Raw genomic sequence first — 18,567 nt, 5'->3', positions numbered from 1 at the left:
GATATAGAACATAAGTTTTCCCTGTCAGTGAAAAGGAAACACGAAAGAACACTTGGGAGTTGCAGACTTGCAGCATCTCAGGATGTGCTAGAGGAGCTTATACATTCTGTACAATAAGCATGCCATGGTCTATTAGATATTATATTTTTCTCCATTCAGCAAATTCTAGCTATACTTTTGTCTTTTGGCTGAATCGCTGAGATATGACCTGCCAGATGTCTTGGTACTACTTCAGGGGAAACGGTGCCAGTGTGTTGAGAATTGTTCCTTATGCTGAATTACATTATATGGCGTACGAGCGGTACAGGTGTTGGATCTTGAATAACTGCCCCTCACTTGGCACAGGACCTGTGGTAGATCTTTTAGCAGGCTCAGCATCAGGAGGAACTGCAGTCTTGTGCACTTATCCCTTGGACTTGGCTAGGACCAAGCTTGCCTTCCAGGTATTGCACTGTGCATCTGTTTGTTGTCTCCTTTGCTCCTCTCTTTGGCTTGCTTGCTTTTTTGGCATTCTCATTATTGTGCTTCTGTGCGTGCATGTTCATACTGAATTGCAGAGCACAACCGTACTATTCAGTATCAAATTGGTTTCATAAGGCAGTAATTAATCTGACAATCAACTGAGTTGTCGCAGTTTTAGAATTTATTCCCTTAACATCGAGTATATGATGTTTCAACCTGACGCAAAATTCTGTAGCATTTAGCAGCCAACTTATGTGTCTATTTTGCACACAGCATAGTATGCTTGCAACAATGTACTTTTAGAGAATACATGGTCCAATTATGATTGAAAATTCAAGGGAACCTTGTCTGGCAAACATTTAATAACATGGCTGACACAATTTAACACAACCTTCTGTGAGAACAATTTAGCACACATGCCTGTCCTTCCTCCTTTTTACTGCCAATCCTTGCCATCATGTTCCATTCTCTCACGAAAATGGAATCGAACTGAGAGAGCATCCATCCTATACAAAGTTACAGAGAAGTGGAAATGAGTAGTGTTCCTGGTTGCTAACTGAACTGATCGATCCGAACGCATTGCTAACTGAATTTCAAAACCCTCTCTTTGCAGATTGCAGATATGAATTGATCTGGTCGTTTTGGAACGGGATGAGGATGGCGGGGTTCCATGAACTCACCTGCTCGACGTCGCCGCACTGCTATCAGCCGATCGTCCGCCGCCATCCAGGAGCAATCGTCCAGGCCGTCCTCGACGACCAGCCGCACTGGCTGCAATGGAGATCAGATAAGGTCAGGGAACGGGTGCGGATGAGACCGGCGACATCCGTGAGAGAAGAGGATCGACCCCGATCCTCAACTTACCGCCGTCGTCGGGAGAGAAGACGAGACCGGGCGACGGCGCGCTGATCTCCACAGACCACGTGCGGCGTCGGTCTTCAATGCCAGGTGACGACCAGATGAGGGCGTGCGGCTCGCCCAGGTGTGGCTCGACGACACCAGGTGCGGCTGGACCATGCCAACGTGGAGGAAAACCAGTGTCCAGCGTGTCAAAAACCAGGCCCAAAACAGCTAATTGGTAGTCTGGGGGGTTTACTGTCTGGTTTGGTATACTTAGGGGGGTAATTTGCTCCACCTAATACATATGGGTGGTTAGCGCCCCAAACCTCATAGTTAGGGGGGTGATTTAGACTTCTTTCGAGCGGAGTGTAACGCCGGCCGCCCCAGGCGTCAATGCCCTCCTAGAGAATGCAGCAGGACGCGCGCCTCGTGCGCGCGTATATATAAGTACACAAGAATACACGGAAGGCTGTCACTCGCGCGGTCCGCACGCAACCAGCAGCTCTCATCATGGCCGACGCAGCACGCGACGGGCAGACAGCCCTTGCGCTCCGCCTTGTCAAGATCCTAGCGCCGGTAGTCGGCGTCGCGACCGATGCCACCGAGCGCAACGTCGCGTTCTCGCCGTTGTCCGTCCACGCCGCGCTGGCGCTAGTGGCCGCGGGCGCGCGCGGCGCCACGCAGGCGCAGCTGCTCAGCTTCCTGGGGGCGCCTTCGGCCGCCCAGCTCGCCGCATTCGGCCGCCGTATCACCGACACCGTCCTCGACGACAGTGAGGGCACCGGCGGGCCGCGCGTGCTCTTCGGCGGTGGGCTCTGGGTCGACGAGTCGCGCGGCGAGATCAAGAAGGCGTTCCGGGACGTGGCCGTTGGTTCCTACAAGTCCGAGGCGCGTACCGTCAGCTTCATCAAGAAGGTTAGTAATTTCCTTAGAATTCAGGGCATGAATGACGTGAATATGTGTCTCGTGCTCCTATTACATACGACTAATTAAATTAAATTCGATGATGAATCCATGTACTCCAATATATATGAAGCCGGAGGAAGCAGTGGAGATGATCAACAACTGTGTGGAGCAAGCCACGAACGGCCTCATCGACTCAATCATCTCCACCGATGATATCGATGCTGATACCGACCTTGTGCTCGCCAACGCTGTGTACTTCAAGGGAGTATGGCTCGAACCGTTCGACTCGCACCGCACCTTGCCGGGCACGTTCCACCGTCTCGACGGCAGCCTAGTGCAGGCGCAGTTCATGTCGTCGTGTTACCTTGGCCATTATTATGTCTCCTGCATGGACGGGTTCAAGGTCCTCAGGCTCCCCTACAGGCCCGACCTGGGCGCCTACGAATGGAATGAGCTTTTAGAGCTAAGAGAGATGTCTGCTCGCAATCGCATCGGTAGGACTGTCAATTATTCAGGCTGTGCTGGACAAACACCTCTGTATCTTGATCCGGTTTTCCAAGGCAAACATACATATGGCCATAAGGTGATCAAATCAAACTCTACACTCGTGCATTGCTTGTCAATTGATCCAACGATATTATTTTCAACAGGCATCTTCGGCAGATGATCGGCAGTATTCCATGTTCGTCTTCCTCCCTGACGAACGTGGCGGGCTCGCCACCATGGTCGACCTGATCACAGCGGCGCCTGCGTACCTCTACGGCGCATTGCCCCAGACGAAGCCTGAGATGGTGCTTCTTGAGCTGCCCAAGTTCGAGATAACCTTCAACTGGGACGTCGAGAGCGACCTCGGTCGGCTCGGACTCTCGCTGCCGTTCTCGCGGGAGGTTGGCGATCTACGAGGTATGTGCGAGAAGGACGACGGCTGCAGGAGGCCGACATTCCTGAGCAAGGTTACGCATACGGCGATCGTCAAGGTGAACGAAGAAGGGACCGAGGCGGCCGCGGTCTCAAAGCCTGTGCGAGGCGGGGGCGGTCCGTCGGACATTGTTGAGTTCAAGGCTGACCATCCATTCACTTTCCTCATCATGGAGGAGGGGTCAGGGGTGATCGTGTTCGCTGGACACGTCCTTGACCCTACCAAGTGATCGATCGGCAGCGACATCATTTCATTATACTGAAAGCTACCGGAGGCTACTGAACTGCATTGCATAGTGGCTGCTTCTTCCGTCGTGGTGCCCTGCTCTACTTTCTAGTGACTTGAAACGCATGGGCTTGTACCGCTCAATTTCCAATCGTTTCGTATTAATAATGGGATTTAAAGTGATCGTTTTTAGTGGCTTGTTCTTCTTACATTTCAATGCGCGCCGCTAAGACATCAAAACGACATCATGTTTCATTTTATTGAACCAACTCAAGCCTACGGTTGAGAAAATACAGGTGTTCAAACAAAGATGCAAATTATTTCCATTGTGTAGAAACTAAAAATCACATACATTCTTATTTTGTACAAGCATTGATTAGGACTAAACAAACTTAAGGTATTTTTGTGTCCATGACCAGTAGTACTCCATAATAAATAATTTAAACATTGTGAACTATACATAAACATGACGACTTAGTGTATCTATATGAATTGTCAAAGTCAAATAATTTCTATTTTCAATAAAAATACTTATCTTTTCCAAATTTGCTTTAGGAGGCTATGAATCTCACAAATTACGTAGTTAAAGACAGAAATATATGTTGGTCAAGTACGTGCACGCCAACCATTTTGCACATTAGCCCGTCAAAAATTGGTATATCAACACATTTTCCTTGTTCCTTTTTTTTTGCTGGTATGCCGTGTGGGATTTTGCATTTAACAACTTCTTCTTGCGTGCCATCGGGAACATACACCGCACTGCTGCTTCGCAATGTCGTTACATGGCTCCATTCCCGGCAGGTCAGCGCCACCTGCCATCGCCGACCATGGCCCTCGATGGCTTGACGCCTGTGCCACCAGCCCATGCTACCCCACGGACAGAACACTAGACTTCGTGGGTGAAGCACAACTAAGCTGTCACATCCACACGTTTTTTAAACTTTGGAATGTTAAGTTCAAAATAAAAGGACGATGTTTGTTTGTTTGTCTTGGTTGACACTCACAAGGAATTAAAAAAATGAGTTTTGTTTAAAAGTAATTTCCAAAATTCAAAAAAGCCAAAGTATATGAGATGATATTTTGGATGAGACCAGAGACCACGCGCTCGCCGGAGGCGGTGACGAACCCCGTCCGGATACGAACCCCAGCCGGCGCAGCTAAAGAACCCACGGTGGACGCCAACCGTCGTCATGGTGAACTAACAGATGTCATATGTAGGCTTATGTTGGGGCCAAATGTACACCGAGGGATCAGGATGAGGGAGGATGGAGATGAAACTCAAGCAAACACACACGGGACACATGATCTACCCAGGTTCAGGGCCCTCGTGAGGAGGTAAGATCCCTACTCCTGCATGTATGTAGTATATGAACTCAACATGGAGCTACAATGGTGTTCTTCAGCTCTTGGCCAAAGGTAGAAGATGAAGTTAGAGGGAGAAAACCCTAAGAGTGAAGCATAACAGAGCTAGCTGGGAACCTCTCGTGCAACGGAGCTGCCCCTCTCCTTATATAGGGGAGAGGAGCCTTACAATGAAGAAACTAGGAAAAGGGGGAATCTTGGCTTTGGTCAGAAGGTCTTGGATCTTAGCACCGACCGCCAGCTCTGCGCGCTGACCTCTGCTGATCTGTGCACTATAGCACCTTCGTCACCTCTGCGCTCTGCTTCCAGTTGGATGTTAGCGAGGCTTCGTCATAAAGTTGATCTTGCATATCTCTCCAATGTCTTGTAGCGCCATGAAGGAATCTTTGACCCTAGTTCGGCATGTAGCCATTGGACTTATGTCGGGTCCATAGTGGTTTAATCCGGAGTAAACCGGAGTTTCACCTTTGGCCTGTTCTGAGATTTTGGTTGAACCTTGTTACTACCTGCTTACTTTACGCCGGTATCTCTTGTTTCGGCATATCCTTCCTGGCATATCGGATCGTACAAACTAGGCAACCTTTAATCCGGTCACCTTTATCATTGATGAGCAGCATGCTTGACCGGATTACCTTGTAAACCGGTTTCTAGTTACTTTACTTAGGCATAACTGCCATACTCTTGACCTACCGGGGGTCCTACCCCGGCACCATTTCCTTTAAATTTTGGATTGAAGATCGTGGATTTGCATTTCGACACTGAACAAAATAAGAATTAACGGGGACAATCTTCAAATAGAATGGGGTTCTCTAACTTGCTAGAGCGAAGTGGGATAGCACATATGCATCAATCTATAACAGTAACCTGGATTGAAAGATGTAGTTCAATTTTTGCATACCAAATCATGACAAGATCCAAACGTATTTCACGACATTGCATTAGCATGGTATTGTATTAACCAATTGTATTGGAAAAAACATTTCTCTCAATGTGTATTAATTTTTTTGTTTGCGTATATTAATTATGTATTTGGATGTTCTAGAGGTATTGTTGGTAGACACAATTAACTTTGTTTTGTGTGTGCGTTCTCGCGTGTCGTATGTGTGGTGAGGGAGGGGGGAGGTCTATCATACAAAAATGCAAGTTATCTTTAAAAATTTGAAAATAAAATTAGATGTGCATCGCACATATTTCCAACATTCATGGGTTATTTCAAAATTTTGAAAGTAACATTTATAAGTTTTTAAAATTATTTTTCATCTATACACATATATGAGTTGTACACATCTGTAAAGTCTCACTAAATTCCACATCACATTTTGGTCTACACATAAACGACAAAATCACGACTCTGAAAAGGTTAACAATGTCCTTTATGGTCATGATTTTTTTTTGTCTTGATCACATCTGAGAAGATATGTCTACAAGATTTAGTACATACATACTAGCCAAGTTTATCTACTCGTATAACAATCATGTTTTTTGTTAAAAAAATGTCATGTTTTTAATTTATAAATGAAGTTTTGCTTTTTAAATAAAGTGCTACATGGCACCGTTAACAAAATGGTTATTTGTTTTTATTGTTCATTTAATTGATATATAGTTATTTGTTTCTAATTTACAAAGCATATTGTCCAGCCCAACCATATGTGGTTAAATTTGTACAATTGTTTTTGTGGTTACTTCACATGAAAACAAATAATTTCTTGCAGAAAAATTTGTGTGGATGGACAATTTTCTCTAACCTATAGTACGAATGAATATGTTGGAAGAAAATCCTCTGAATTTGGTCTAGCAAATCAAATGACAAGCATAGAACAAAAATCCTAAGAATACCATTCATCTAGGATTTCAAACTCATATTATGACTTTGCAATGATGTACTGTACATCAAAATCTCTTTCTAAAGATTTTCGATAAAATTGTGCATGATCTTTTCAAAACACAATTTTAGATTTTAGAAACGATGACTATTTTCGTACAGATGTTTTTCTTTTGTTGCGAATTTTGACATGCTCGTGCGATTAATTGTCCGGGAACGGCAACGCCGCAACGGCAACCCACCACTCCACCAGCACCCCCACTGCGTTGACTGCCACCTACAGTTGACCAGAAGCTCACCTCCTTCCCCATCTCTATCTCGCTGGCTCGCTGCCCTTCTCCGCCGGCGCCTCGCCTCGCCTCCGGTGCGCCGCTCAATCGATCCATCGCCTGTTCTTCCTAGCTCTGCGCCACACAAACTCATAGATGAAGAGAATCACCCGCGCGCATCCGTCGGAGAGAGCGATAAAATGGTCGAAGGCGGCGGCATTTGTACTGGTTGCAATGCTCGCAGCGGCGGAGGCGAGGAGAGAGAAGGCGTGCGACACCGGGTGGGAGTGCAGCGGCAGCAGGTTCTGCTGCAACGGGACCATCACCGACTACTTCAAGGCCCACCACTTCGAGGAATTCTTCCCCAGGCGCAACGACTCCATCGCCCACGCCGCCGGCTTCTGGACCTACCAGGCCTTCATCGCCGCCGCCGCCCTCTTTGAGCCCCGCGGGTTCGGCACCACCAGCGGCAAGGTGACGGGCATCAAGGAGGTTGCCGCGTTCCTCGGACACGTCGGCGCCAGGATCTCATGTACGCTTCTCCCCGCCCCTTAAAATTGGGATCTGTATGAATAATGTGCACCTTAACAGTGTTGGTTATAGGGTTCGTGAGCTCTAAGCCGGTGCAGAATCTACTACCACAACACCTAATTTCCGGATTCAGGAAAGATACTCGAGCAGAACACACCATAATATGCCCTGTTTGCGCAGTAGTACAGGCAACTGTATACAGATGCTGAAGATGCTGATAGATACATAGAAAGTTGACAAGCCTAAATAAACCATCACAAATTTTAATTGCTCAACAAAATTTAGCTGTGCAAGACATTTAAGAGCATCTCCACTCGTCCCCCGACGAGGCCCCCGGCGATCCTTTTTTCCATCCGGACGGCGTAATTCGGCCCAGTCGCGCCCCCGGTTCCTCGTTTTCGTCCGGAATTGGGCCTAATTTCATCCGGCGATCCCACGCCATCCCCGGCCCCCCGGGGAGCGCTCGGGGACTCCGGATGAGAGAAAATCGCGGGAAACGTTTGGTGGCCCCGACCTGTCGGCGACAATGGCATGGGTTTCTACGGCAATACCCTCGTCTTCCCCGATCTACGGCACTACCCTTGTCTTCCCGATCTACGGCAAGACCATCGTCGAACGAAAGATTTGAACTCTCAACATAGTCAAATTATATATAGTTCGAATAAACATAATTATATATAGTTCGAATAAACATAAAAATTACATATAAAAACTTAAAAACAAACTTAAACTACTACTTCTTCCTAGATGGCCCCGCCTCATCGTCGTGGCGGCGACGCTTCCGGCTCGTCACCTCCTCGTCGGAGGAAGGTGCCTTCGCCTCTGCGTCCTCCTCCTCCTCCGCCTGCTCCTCGGCTTCTTCCTCGGCCTGCTCCTCGGCCGGCTCCTCGGCCGGCTCCTCGGGCTGCTCCTCGGCCGGCTCCACGGCCTGCTCCACGGCCTGCTCCTCGGCCTCGTCCTCGTCCTCCTCCTCGTCGTCATCCCATTCGTCTTCGCTGGACGGCGGGGGGGAATCGTCGCTGCTGGACGATGCAACGCGATCCCACCAATGTCGCCATCCTGGCGGCTTCCCCTCGCTGTCGGTGTCCGATGGCCACGACCCGATCGCTCATGGTTGACAGAAGATGGTGAGGAGAGAATAGATGAATGGCGTCGGCCGTTCGAAACCGTATATGTAGTTCTCTGGACGAAGAGAGCGGCGGTTGCTCTTCCTCGGAGTTCATGCTCCATTACGGCGGTTGTAATTTCGAGGCGACTTCGACCGTTCCCGACGAGGCGACTTCGCGGACCATTACGGCGGTTCAAAGCGACAAGGGCACTCCGACGGTTGCCCTTCCCGGGGTCGCTATGCACGCGGTGGGTGAAGGCGACCATGGGCTCGCCACTGGGAAAATGGGCCTCCCCAGGCCAAAAAATACATCCATTCGGCGCTAAATAGCGCCGGATTTCGGCCTGGGGAGCCCCAACGGCTGGGGATGCTCTAATGAGTAGCTGTGCATCGTCCATTCATCCCTGGCAAATGACATCAGCAGTTGTCGATCAGTGACTTTTACTAACATTTCAAACAAGTCAGATATTTTTGCTGCACAAGTTAATACTACGGAGTACTTGATTAGAAAAATGGAAATGATGTATATTCAATTGATGTTATAGTAAAAACTTCACTCTAAAATTACAAAATTAAAATCAATGTCAGGCATGCTATTACCAATCGTGAACCGAGAGAAACTAAGAAGTCCAAACTTCTGGGTCTTTTCTATCTCAGGGGATCATTTCTCAGGGGAGTATATCATTTTCCATCTCGAGTGTTGTGTTGTCTACAAATCTCAGGTTCCTTTCCAGTTGTAACAAGATTTATTTTTTTCCTATTTTAGTAGCCTGGAATCAAGAAGACAGGAGCTAGCTCCATAGCTTGAAACTCCAATATGTCCATAATTAATTAATTACCAACTGGATGTGGATAATGGTAATTAATTCTCATTGGGGTCACGTTTCATCAGAATAGTTTCTTAACCAGTTTTGAACTTAATCCTGCAGTTCTTCATGTGAATATGTGAAGGATTTGGTCTGATTTTGAATCCAGTTTTAATACTATGTATTTTTCCGAGATCATCCAGTAAGTACTAACCTGTTACTCATTCAGGTGGAAAATTTTATCCAAATCCACTGGCCTGGGGGCTTTGCTACAACCGCGAAATGAGCCCAGACCAGAGCTATTATTGTGACGACAGCAACGAGTTATATCGATGTGTCGAAGGAGTCAGATACTATGGCCGAGGCGCTATTCCTGTTTACTGGTCAGGCTGATACACCCCTCTCTCCGTTGCTATTAATTCTGAATTAGCAAGTGATGATTTTTCTTTTCCATGTTGATAATCCTCAGGAATTACAACTATGGGATCATTGGTAAGGGTATCAATCAGGACCTGTTAAGCCACCCAGAGTTACTTGAACAGAATGCCACCATAGCATTTGAAGCAGCAATCTGGAGGTGGATGACTCCAGTGAAGAGGAGGCAGCCATCTGCCCATGATGTCTTTGTTGGCAACTGGAAACCAACCAAGCGTGACACTGTTTCCAAGAGGTATCCTGGCTTTGGTGCTACAATGAACATCATGTATGGTGATGGTTATCATATATGTGGTCGAGGGTTCACTGATGAGATGAACGTCATTATATCCCACTACATATATTATCTCGATCTGATGGGCGTTAATCATGAGTCTGGACGTAGCTTGGATTGTGCTGACCAGGCAGTATTCAATCCGTCCACTAAGAGTTCTGGCTCATAAACAAGCTACCCAACTGTACAAATCCTTTTGTCTGAATCTGTACAGTACTCTTTTAGTAACTCGACATATTATCGTTGTGTCCATGACACTGATTTATGTAAAGCTCTGAAAATCTGTTCTTTTTTTTCATAGTTAATGAAGCAGATAATTCACATTCGAAAATGCAAAAACTATGTTGTACATTTGCTATTTATATTATTAAATTTCATTTGCAGTTTCCTTAATACTTTTTTTACAGAAATTTGTTTGCTACTCCCTCCATTCCTATATATTTTTTCTTTCGAAATGCCCTCCATTCCTATATATAAGATGTTTTGGGAGTTTAATTTGAACTAGCAGAGTTTGTCCTATCTTGGCTATGGTTTCAACAACACCATGACTACTCACTATGTATGTGACTGCTAGGCATTCGTCGTACTCCTAACTCTTAACTCTACTCTGTGGTGAGTTTTTGAGTTCTGTCAATGATATGTGTGTATTTGGCTAATTATGTACATTGGAGTAAATTATTAAACTTGAAAATCAGTTTCGGAAGGCAAAAAGCTTAAGTGAATAGATGGTATGATAGTCTTGTGAAAAGTGAAAACAGAATCCTTCGTGCTCTGCACATAAGGAGGCAGTGTGTTGTGAATTTACAGAGATAGCAAGTTTGGAACTCAGGGACGTGTTGCTGCAGAATTACTGACAGGTATTGGCCAGCTTAGACAAGTGCTCTTGTGCACAGTCAGGTTGGGAACATAAACACACGGATAGCCCAAGACAACATGTATTACTATCAGCGCTTCATATAATACACGAAATCAGTTCATTTAGATATCAAAAGGTTGCTCAAAATTCCGAACTTTTGAAACAAAATTTATACAGTACATGCACATCTACCATGCGACACAAAATTTCAGATCCTTATTTCGACCCATGAACTGAATTTTTGTTCAAAAATCTCGCGCGAGTTGGTATCTAATTCGGTTCATCTTAATTGCTTACTATTCACATCCACAATAGAATTCAGTGCGCATCTGGATGCGAATTTCAGATATGACAATTTGTGGCATGATAAGTCCATCTCGTGTGAACGTTGCCGATTGGCTGCAGATTCTTTTCAGGGCTTCTCTGGAGCTCTGCTGGCACGACCGCGAAAACAGCCAACTGTCCAAACCCGCCGCCCGTTGTCTCTTCAGCGAGCTCCATCTGCAAGCCGTGTACGGCAAACAAAATGCCCTCGGTTTGGTCACTCGCCGCTACCGTACAAGGGGAACGCCGGCCGCCGGCCGTGGCACGCGGCAGATCACTTGACGCGATCTTCGCAACAAATTAAACCATACGAGTTAAATTACACCACCGATTAACCTGGTAAGCTGCACCAGAAAGAGAAGAGCAAGAACACGCACGTAGGCGGGTGTGTTCGTCGCGCAGCTAGCTGCCAGCCATGGAGGTGGACGGGGCGCCGGACCTGACGGACTTCATGAACGACTGGTTCTTCGGGACCGTCGGCGCGAAGCACAGCGCTGCCAGCGCCAGTGCCGGTGCCGTCGCCGGCGGCGTGTACGACCTGACCGGCGAGAGCAGCAGCAGTAGCAGCAAGAAGAAGCCTGCCGCAGCCCCGTCGGAGAAGAAGCGGGAAAGTGACGTGGGCCGCGGTGGCAGGAGCAGCAGCAGCGCGAGCAAGCAGACGCAGGATTGGCTGGAGGAAGCGAGGAGGATGGTCGAGTCCGGGTCGCCGGGGAGGATGGGCTCGCCGTCCAGGCAGGTGCCCAGGTTCGCCGGCGGCAACGGCACGGAGCCTTCGCCCACTCTCGACCGCCGGGACCCCATGTCACGGTCCGCGAGAAGGTACGTAAATCAGGTCATTTCATTGCGGGCGCACGGAATAAGCTGGCCTGGCACGATGAGTGAGAGTGAGAATATGCAATCCGTGGTTTCGGTGCAAAACATCATCGCCTCTCAAGGCTCATTTTTTCTTTAGACTTTAAATTTTCATAAAAAATATATTTTATTTTCATTTAACGTATCTATCAAAGTCCAGTTTGAAAGGTCTAGTTTTCGCTACTCCTTCCGATCCATCCATATTAATTGACTAAATGTTGTTTAGATTCGTATGTATGTAGCTAAATATTTAGATTACATGGATTCTAATCTAGATAAAGTGTAGTCAATTTTTTTTTCCAAGTGATCCTCATGGATCGATTTTCATTACCAAGAAGATAACGAAAAACATAGTATCAAGCCCTAGGCCAAAAGGAGAAGAGAGCCGCCTACTGCTAGCATTCAGGCTAGGAGTCAATTACTTTGGATTGGATGGAGTACTATTTTCTCATTCTTTGCACTCTCTCCGTCCCATGAAACTTATCTTCTAAAGTTTTAAAATGTGTATGTATACGCTTAAATTAAAACGAATTTAAAATAAGTTTCATGACACCGAGGAAGTACAAAAGAAATTGAATTTTTGGAGGTATCAAAGGAATTTGAAATTTTGTACGTTTTTTTTTTGGTATAGCTCACTTTGAACTGGCCAAACTCCACACCATTAGCAGCCTGAAAGCACATTCATTGGTTGTGGCCCAATAACGCTGAATTACCGGCCCAATTTCTAACCAGTTGTAAAGTTTCGCCGCCCAGTCGCCCACGGCGCTAACCGAGCAATCTTCTCCGGCGTGCGTGCAGGCACCGGCAGCCGGGCGGCATCGGCGACGAGATCCTGCAGCGCGCGTCCATCATCTCCTCGCCATCGCGCTCCGAAGCCTCCGCCGCCTCGGAGCCCCCCTCGCCTTCCCCATCCCTGCCCCCGAACCCGCACTCCTCCCGCCGCAAGTCCCGCTTCCAGGACCTCTCCGCCGCGGACTCCTCCCACCGCCGCACCACCTCCTCCGCCTCCAGCTCTCCCGCCCGCCCCCTCCACCACCGCCGCCACGCCTCCACCTCCCACGCTCCCGCCGCCGACGGCTTCGACGACGGCGTCGCCCGCCTCAACGCCTTCCTCCGCCGCCAGCGCGTCGCCCTAGACAACCTAGCCTCCGGGGACATCCGCGGCTCGAGGCCCACCAAGGTCGTGCTCTCCGACGCCTCGAAAAGTAATAACACCACGTACTCTCCCCGTTTGTTACATCGGTAAATCCTTTTCCTCTGTTGTAACTGAATCTAACCAATTCTGCCCGCCCACTCGTGATTCCGAGCAGGCGTGAGCTCGATTGTGGCGGCGATATGCTACGCGTGGGTGCAGTCGAGCAAGGCGGACGGCCATGCGGCGGTGCCGGTGGTGAACATGCAACGGAGCAGGATGGCGAGGTGCAGGCAGGCGGCCTGGCTCCTCTACCACGTCGGCGTCGACGCCTCGGCTCTGCTCTTCGCTGACGAGGTAAGCAATGCTAGCTTCGGTTGGGTATACGATTCATTTCCGACCAATTGGACAACTGTCTAGATCCCGGAGTTATTGGGCGTTTATAATTTGAGCAGAGGCGACAAGGATAAGGCTATCCTGCATCTCATTGCTGTTGTGTCATACTGTCATGTGTGTGTGTTCTTAATTTCGATTGGTACCATGTGGCCGCCATTCTATTCTAGTGACAGATGACTGGTAGTATATGCTTTGTGCGTTTGCGAGTTTGTGCTAGCTTGTACTACCGTAACGTCATACAAAGGAGCCAGCAACAATTGAGGGACATCATAAATACGACCCACTTATTTCTGCATAATAAGATACTACTCCCTCCGTTCTTTTTTAATTGACTCGAATTTAGTACAAATTTGAACTAAATTCGAGTCAATTAAAAAGGAACGGAGGGAGTATCAAAGATTTCAATGTGCCGCAGCGACAGCTAATTCTTATCAATGCCTTGTTCGAACAACATCCTGGGTAAAGCAAATGTACATGATGCTGACTCTGCGAAGCTGAATTTAGGTTGATATGGAGGGACTGATAATGGATCAGCGAGCTAGCTTGGTGGTGGTGGGGCAAGATGTTTTGAGATCAAATGGCGAGGTAATATTGTGGTACTTGTACCAAGTACTCTTCATTTGTCTGCTCAGGAACTTACCTGATTAATTCCAGCATTTGCTTCATAAATCATGCTCGTTTTTGTCTCCTAGGTAGGCTCGGTTTGCACGGTCCTCGCCAATAACTATTGTGAAGAAACTTATAGCCCACTTCAGAGCCAGGACATAAAGAAACTCCTGGTTGGTGTATTTTGTACCTGCTGTTGCCACCATTATGCGTAAATTACTGGCACTCATGATTATGTTTTGTGTCTTTGCCCTCAGCTTGCAGGTATCCTGTTAGATACGAACAACCTATCCAAGACGTGCTCGGACAAAGATTCAGAGGCAGTGCAACTGCTCTTGTTCGGTACCTCTGAGCATAAGAGGCACGAGTTGTTTCAACAATGTAATTTTACTAATCTTTATTTGACGTTGATGTACCAAGAATATGCGAAGAAATTTTGCAAAATCATATTGCTAATCACTATTGAAATTTTTTACCTTGCTTTGGACCAGTGATGCTTGATCACAATGATCATTCTTTTGTCGAATTCTTGAAGAACACCTACAGAAAGTCATCCACAGATGGTAAGTTTCATAATATCTTCAAATGGTTCCTCAATTTTTGAAGTTTCTTTGGTTAATTCACTGTACTTATCCATGTTTAACTGCTGATGCTATTAGAGTCGATTTTGCTTATTATTAGCATCTTCATTTCAGCTATAACAACTTCTATCTATGACTCATGTGAAACTTCCTCAGTAGCTATGCCAGTGCTACATAATTATTATTTTCAAGTGCATTAATTGATCATGTATATTTCCCCTAAAAGGGTTTGAGACACTTTATCCTGCTATTCAAATTAACTAGGTGATGGGGACAGTCCTCCGGAGCAAAAGCAACCAAGTCCAGGGCCATTATTCCAAGATGCCAAAAAGTCCAATTCAAGTAATTATCCAGCCCCTCAGTTATGATTTGATAGGAAGATTGCGTGTAAATATCTCTGTAAAATCTAACATTAGTGACAGCGCCAAGTTTTGCTGGTTTACCTTAATTTTTAAAGGAAAAGAAACTAGCATTACAGCCAGAAGTTCGCTTCAAACAATCTGACTTCTTTGGATTGTGTTGCCAACATTATGCCAAGTTTACACTTTTAATGCTATTTCCACATTTTTACTGATGCCAGCAACTAATAAGCAAAGCTCGTTCATATTTCAATGCAATTATATTTATATAATGTTGTATGCCTCTGATCTGGTTGTTTTTGTTTTCATCACAGCTAACCCGAGACCAGCCCGCGGAACTGGTGGAAAGCCTTCAGATGAACCTCCTCGTGGGAAAAACAAATTTTCCTTGGCAAAATGGTTTGGTTTTGGCCCAAAGTAATAATGTATTATTTATTAGTCTAATTGTTTTTTCAACTGATATATGCGAATTCCAAAAGTATCATGTGTTGTTTATTGAGGAAATGCGAGGTTTGGAAGCATTCCTCGTCACATTGCGTTCGTGTGGAAAGAGCACTGTATGGAACATTTTGTAACTATTGATAGACTATTTGGTCAATAAGTTTACTTTTCCATGCTTACATATTTGACTATGTGGGAATGAAGCACTGCCTGTATTATTGTTCTATTTAAGACCAGAGTCGTGAGAAGAGCGTAGGATGCTGTTGATTAGAAGTACTTAGTAAAGAAGATGCATACAAATTCTTTTGGTCTAGATTCTAGCATTCCTGGTTTAAACAATTGCTGGTAACCAATGGGAAAGACATGAGCATAAAAATGGATAAAAACTTGTCAACTTCTCAGTTTATGGTAGGTGTCTACATGGTTGACTTGTCCTCCAGGGAGCTACTTTGTTGGACCCTGTATAACCCATATTTGTTTTTCTTTTAGCCTGTATGACACAGTAGCCTTTTCTCTAGGATCTGATAGGGACTTGTAGAACAGCTCAAGGGACATCTCTGAAATCTCAACTTGGACTTGGGAATTGCCAAAGCTACATAGTGCAAAGGATCATTACAGGAAACCTGGGTGAAAAACAATGCACCCCTTACTCCAGTTGCCATTAACAATAGTACAATTGAGTACTTGAGTTAAATACAAGTATTATACTAGTATCTGGTACACCCTGTTCTTGGACAGAGGAAACAGAGGATGTTAGTTTGGCCGGTCAAAATAAAGTGAGTAGAAGAAGATAAGAATGCAGAAGCAATGTACTACTACTGGATAGGAAGGAGTTAGGTTGGACCAGTTCTTAGCTGGAATTTCCGTGGATAAATCAGCATGAATGCATGATTGGGAAAGGCAAATGCGATTCTGAATCCTGGCTGTCATGTCATCACCCTCCATGTTTCTCCATCAGGACCAGGCTGTTGCTCATCCCCAGGACTATCCTGTGCCCCTCCATGCCAATCTTCCATGTGCCAACACTCCCCAATGGGCAATGAAACAGAAAATGTCCTCAATCAATCACTCTCCCCATACACTCATCACATCTTTCCAATACATTACATGGTATGAACTATTGGTTCATAGCATGGTGAACATGTCCACTGTAAAAAATAGTGTAATGTAGTAGCGGTAGTAGTAACAAGAGAATGTGGGATCTCTAATAAGCTAGCTAGGCAGGCTCATTCAACCTTCCACGCGTAGAGGAAGAGGCAGAAATCGGAGAACTCATCGGCGTCGAAGTGCGAAGCCGGCAACAACGGCGGCGCCTCGGGCTTGAAGATGAATAGCGCCTGCCTCAAGCCGGTGCCGAAGAGCCAGTCGTGTGCGTCCCAGTAGACCTGCACCTTAATCTTGTTGATGGAGATGCAATCGTTGCCCCTGAACTTCCACTGCAGGTGCTTGACGAGTACGGTGACGCATCCGTCGATCTTGATGGCCATGTCGACGTCCATGCCGGCGGCGAGGTTGCCGCTGCTGCACTCGATGCTGATGTCGTGCAGCTTGCCCCTTTCGTGGAACCTGGCCCTGGTGAGGAAGCGCTTCTTGCTGAAGACGTGCTCCTTCTTGCACACCAGCTGCGCGGCGTCCTGGAGCGACAGCGACGGCCGGGACCCCGTCCGCCGGAACGCCTCCTTCTTCTGGTTGCCGAGGAGGAGCACCACCTCCTCGTCGGAGACCACGGCCACGTAGTAGTCCGACGCCGGCTCGGGCTCGTCGGAGAACCGCGCGGTGCGGAGGTCCCACACCACGTCCACCGCCCTACCGTCCACCTGGAACTGCTTGGCACCGTACTTGCGCCAGAAGTGCCACGGCTGCATCTCCACCTTGCACGCGCTGCAGCTCTTGCCGTCGCCACCGCCGCCGCCCTGCCCGTTGCTGTGGTCCCTGCCACCGCCGCCGACGCCGGTCTTGTCCTTGCCGCCGCCCGCGGAGCCTTCGATGGAGACCTGCATGCCGTGGGTGAGCAGGTTCCTGCACCACGTGACGGTGACCAGGCGGCTCTGCCCGGCGATCTCCGCGCGGTACACCAGCGTGACGGCGCTCTGGCCCGACCTGGTGGCCGACGACGCGGTGGCGTCCGGGAGGTGCTGCTTCTCGCCGGACGAGAAGCAGGACGGGACCGAGAACAGGTCCTGCATCCTAGATGATGTCTCTCCGAAGCGAATCCGATCAAGATTTTCTGTGGTGTGATGGACTAAGGAAGGCTGCTGCTATACATAGGCGGCGGGGAGTGCCATGGACGACGATTCATGCAAGGGGTTTGGCGAGGAGACCGCAGGTTAGTTAGCTAGCGAACCGATCGATCGATTGATCGAGCTGGAAAGGAAAGGAGGGTCGGGAGGGAGGCCTAGATAGAAAGTGAGCTGGACATGAACGTGAGTTTGGGGGTTGCCATGCTCAGCCCCGGATAGATGGGTGCGTGTTTAAAAACCAGGAAGGAACCTTCGATCTCCTCCGCTTGGAATGAATAAATGCGCCATCTCGCAGGCAGGTCCAGGCGTCCAGGACCAAATCTTGAATTCTCCGTAGGCTATCGCGCTATGCTCCGTCCGATCCGATGCCAACGGAGATATCAAGTTGCTCCCAGAACTATGCATTTTTCTACTGCCAACTGACGCCACAACGAAGTACAGTAGTTTTTTCTCCTGTGGCTACTTGCTGCTAGTAGCTTGCTCGCTCCCAGATGGCCAGATGTGCATTTGTGCACTGGCCTCGATCGGCCTCTTGGGGCCTCCCAGGTCTCGGCGACGGCGAGCAGGCGCATGTGGGTAACATGCTGCCGATCGATCATAGCGACGCATGTGGCGCAGGATTTCTGGGCTCTCTCTCTTCTGGGGCAGAGTATTAAGAGCATTGAGTATTGCGCCTAACATTCTGCCTTGTTGGCAACTTGAGCTGGAAGCTTGAAGAAAAATCAACTAGTACCGGCTCAGGAATGTGTGTGGATCACAATTCACAGTCGTCGATCTGGAGACAGGAGAAGGGTACGTCCTGTTTAATTACTGCATCGGAT

The 18,567-nt window shown here is 47.6% G+C and overlaps 4 protein-coding genes across 4 annotated transcripts; 3 read left to right on the top strand and 1 right to left on the bottom strand.

Moving 5' to 3' along the window:
* The first annotated feature begins 1,812 nt into the window (after positions 1-1,812).
* LOC124666082 (serpin-ZXA-like) lies at positions 1,813-3,356 on the top strand. Its single transcript, XM_047203429.1, has 3 exons — positions 1,813-2,217; positions 2,339-2,710; positions 2,859-3,356. Exons 1-3 carry the CDS (start codon positions 1,813-1,815, stop codon positions 3,354-3,356), a joined length of 1,275 nt encoding a protein of 424 aa, XP_047059385.1.
* A 3,605-nt stretch (positions 3,357-6,961) lies between these two features.
* LOC124662573 (chitinase-like protein 1) lies at positions 6,962-10,223 on the top strand. Its single transcript, XM_047200392.1, has 3 exons — positions 6,962-7,337; positions 9,480-9,633; positions 9,720-10,223. Exons 1-3 carry the CDS (start codon positions 6,962-6,964, stop codon positions 10,126-10,128), a joined length of 939 nt encoding a protein of 312 aa, XP_047056348.1. The 3' UTR covers positions 10,129-10,223.
* Positions 10,224-11,554: 1,331 nt separating this feature from the next.
* On the top strand, positions 11,555-15,652 carry LOC124662572. The gene is made up of 9 exons (XM_047200391.1): positions 11,555-11,958; positions 12,790-13,196; positions 13,302-13,480; positions 14,024-14,104; positions 14,212-14,298; positions 14,383-14,506; positions 14,617-14,688; positions 14,971-15,048; positions 15,380-15,652. The coding sequence occupies exons 1-9, from the start codon at positions 11,555-11,557 to the stop codon at positions 15,484-15,486; spliced, it is 1,539 nt and encodes a 512-aa protein (XP_047056347.1). The 3' UTR covers positions 15,487-15,652.
* Positions 15,653-16,546: 894 nt separating this feature from the next.
* Positions 16,547-17,692, bottom strand: LOC124667268. Its single transcript, XM_047204572.1, has one exon. The coding sequence runs from the start codon at positions 17,690-17,692 to the stop codon at positions 16,733-16,735; it is 960 nt and encodes a 319-aa protein (XP_047060528.1). The 3' UTR covers positions 16,547-16,732.
* Between the last annotated feature and the right edge of the window lie 875 nt (positions 17,693-18,567).

The sequence above is a fragment of the Lolium rigidum genome, chromosome 6 (genome assembly GCF_022539505.1).
Source record: "Lolium rigidum isolate FL_2022 chromosome 6, APGP_CSIRO_Lrig_0.1, whole genome shotgun sequence".
Lineage (NCBI taxonomy): Eukaryota > Viridiplantae > Streptophyta > Magnoliopsida > Poales > Poaceae > Lolium > Lolium rigidum.
The sequence above is the reverse complement of the archived record's forward strand: the minus strand, read 5'-3'. Positions and strand labels throughout refer to the sequence as shown.

Excerpts from the sequence above, each read along its gene's own strand:
- LOC124662572 (XM_047200391.1), top strand. The coding sequence starts at position 11,555 with ATGGAGGTGGACGGGGCGCCGGACCTGACGGACTTCATGAACGACTGG. Across the intron at positions 11,959-12,789 it reads ATGTCACGGTCCGCGAGAAG|GCACCGGCAGCCGGGCGGCA; the intron begins GTACGTAAATCA and ends GCGTGCGTGCAG. Across the intron at positions 14,299-14,382 it reads AGGACATAAAGAAACTCCTG|CTTGCAGGTATCCTGTTAGA; the intron begins GTTGGTGTATTT and ends CTTTGCCCTCAG.
- LOC124662573 (XM_047200392.1), top strand. The coding sequence starts at position 6,962 with ATGAAGAGAATCACCCGCGCGCATCCGTCGGAGAGAGCGATAAAATGG. Across the intron at positions 7,338-9,479 it reads CGTCGGCGCCAGGATCTCAT|GTGGAAAATTTTATCCAAAT; the intron begins GTACGCTTCTCC and ends TTACTCATTCAG. Across the intron at positions 9,634-9,719 it reads GGCGCTATTCCTGTTTACTG|GAATTACAACTATGGGATCA; the intron begins GTCAGGCTGATA and ends GATAATCCTCAG.
- LOC124666082 (XM_047203429.1), top strand. The coding sequence starts at position 1,813 with ATGGCCGACGCAGCACGCGACGGGCAGACAGCCCTTGCGCTCCGCCTT. Across the intron at positions 2,218-2,338 it reads CCGTCAGCTTCATCAAGAAG|CCGGAGGAAGCAGTGGAGAT; the intron begins GTTAGTAATTTC and ends ATATATATGAAG. Across the intron at positions 2,711-2,858 it reads GCAATCGCATCGGTAGGACT|GCATCTTCGGCAGATGATCG; the intron begins GTCAATTATTCA and ends TATTTTCAACAG.
- LOC124667268 (XM_047204572.1), bottom strand. The coding sequence starts at position 17,692 with ATGCAGGACCTGTTCTCGGTCCCGTCCTGCTTCTCGTCCGGCGAGAAG.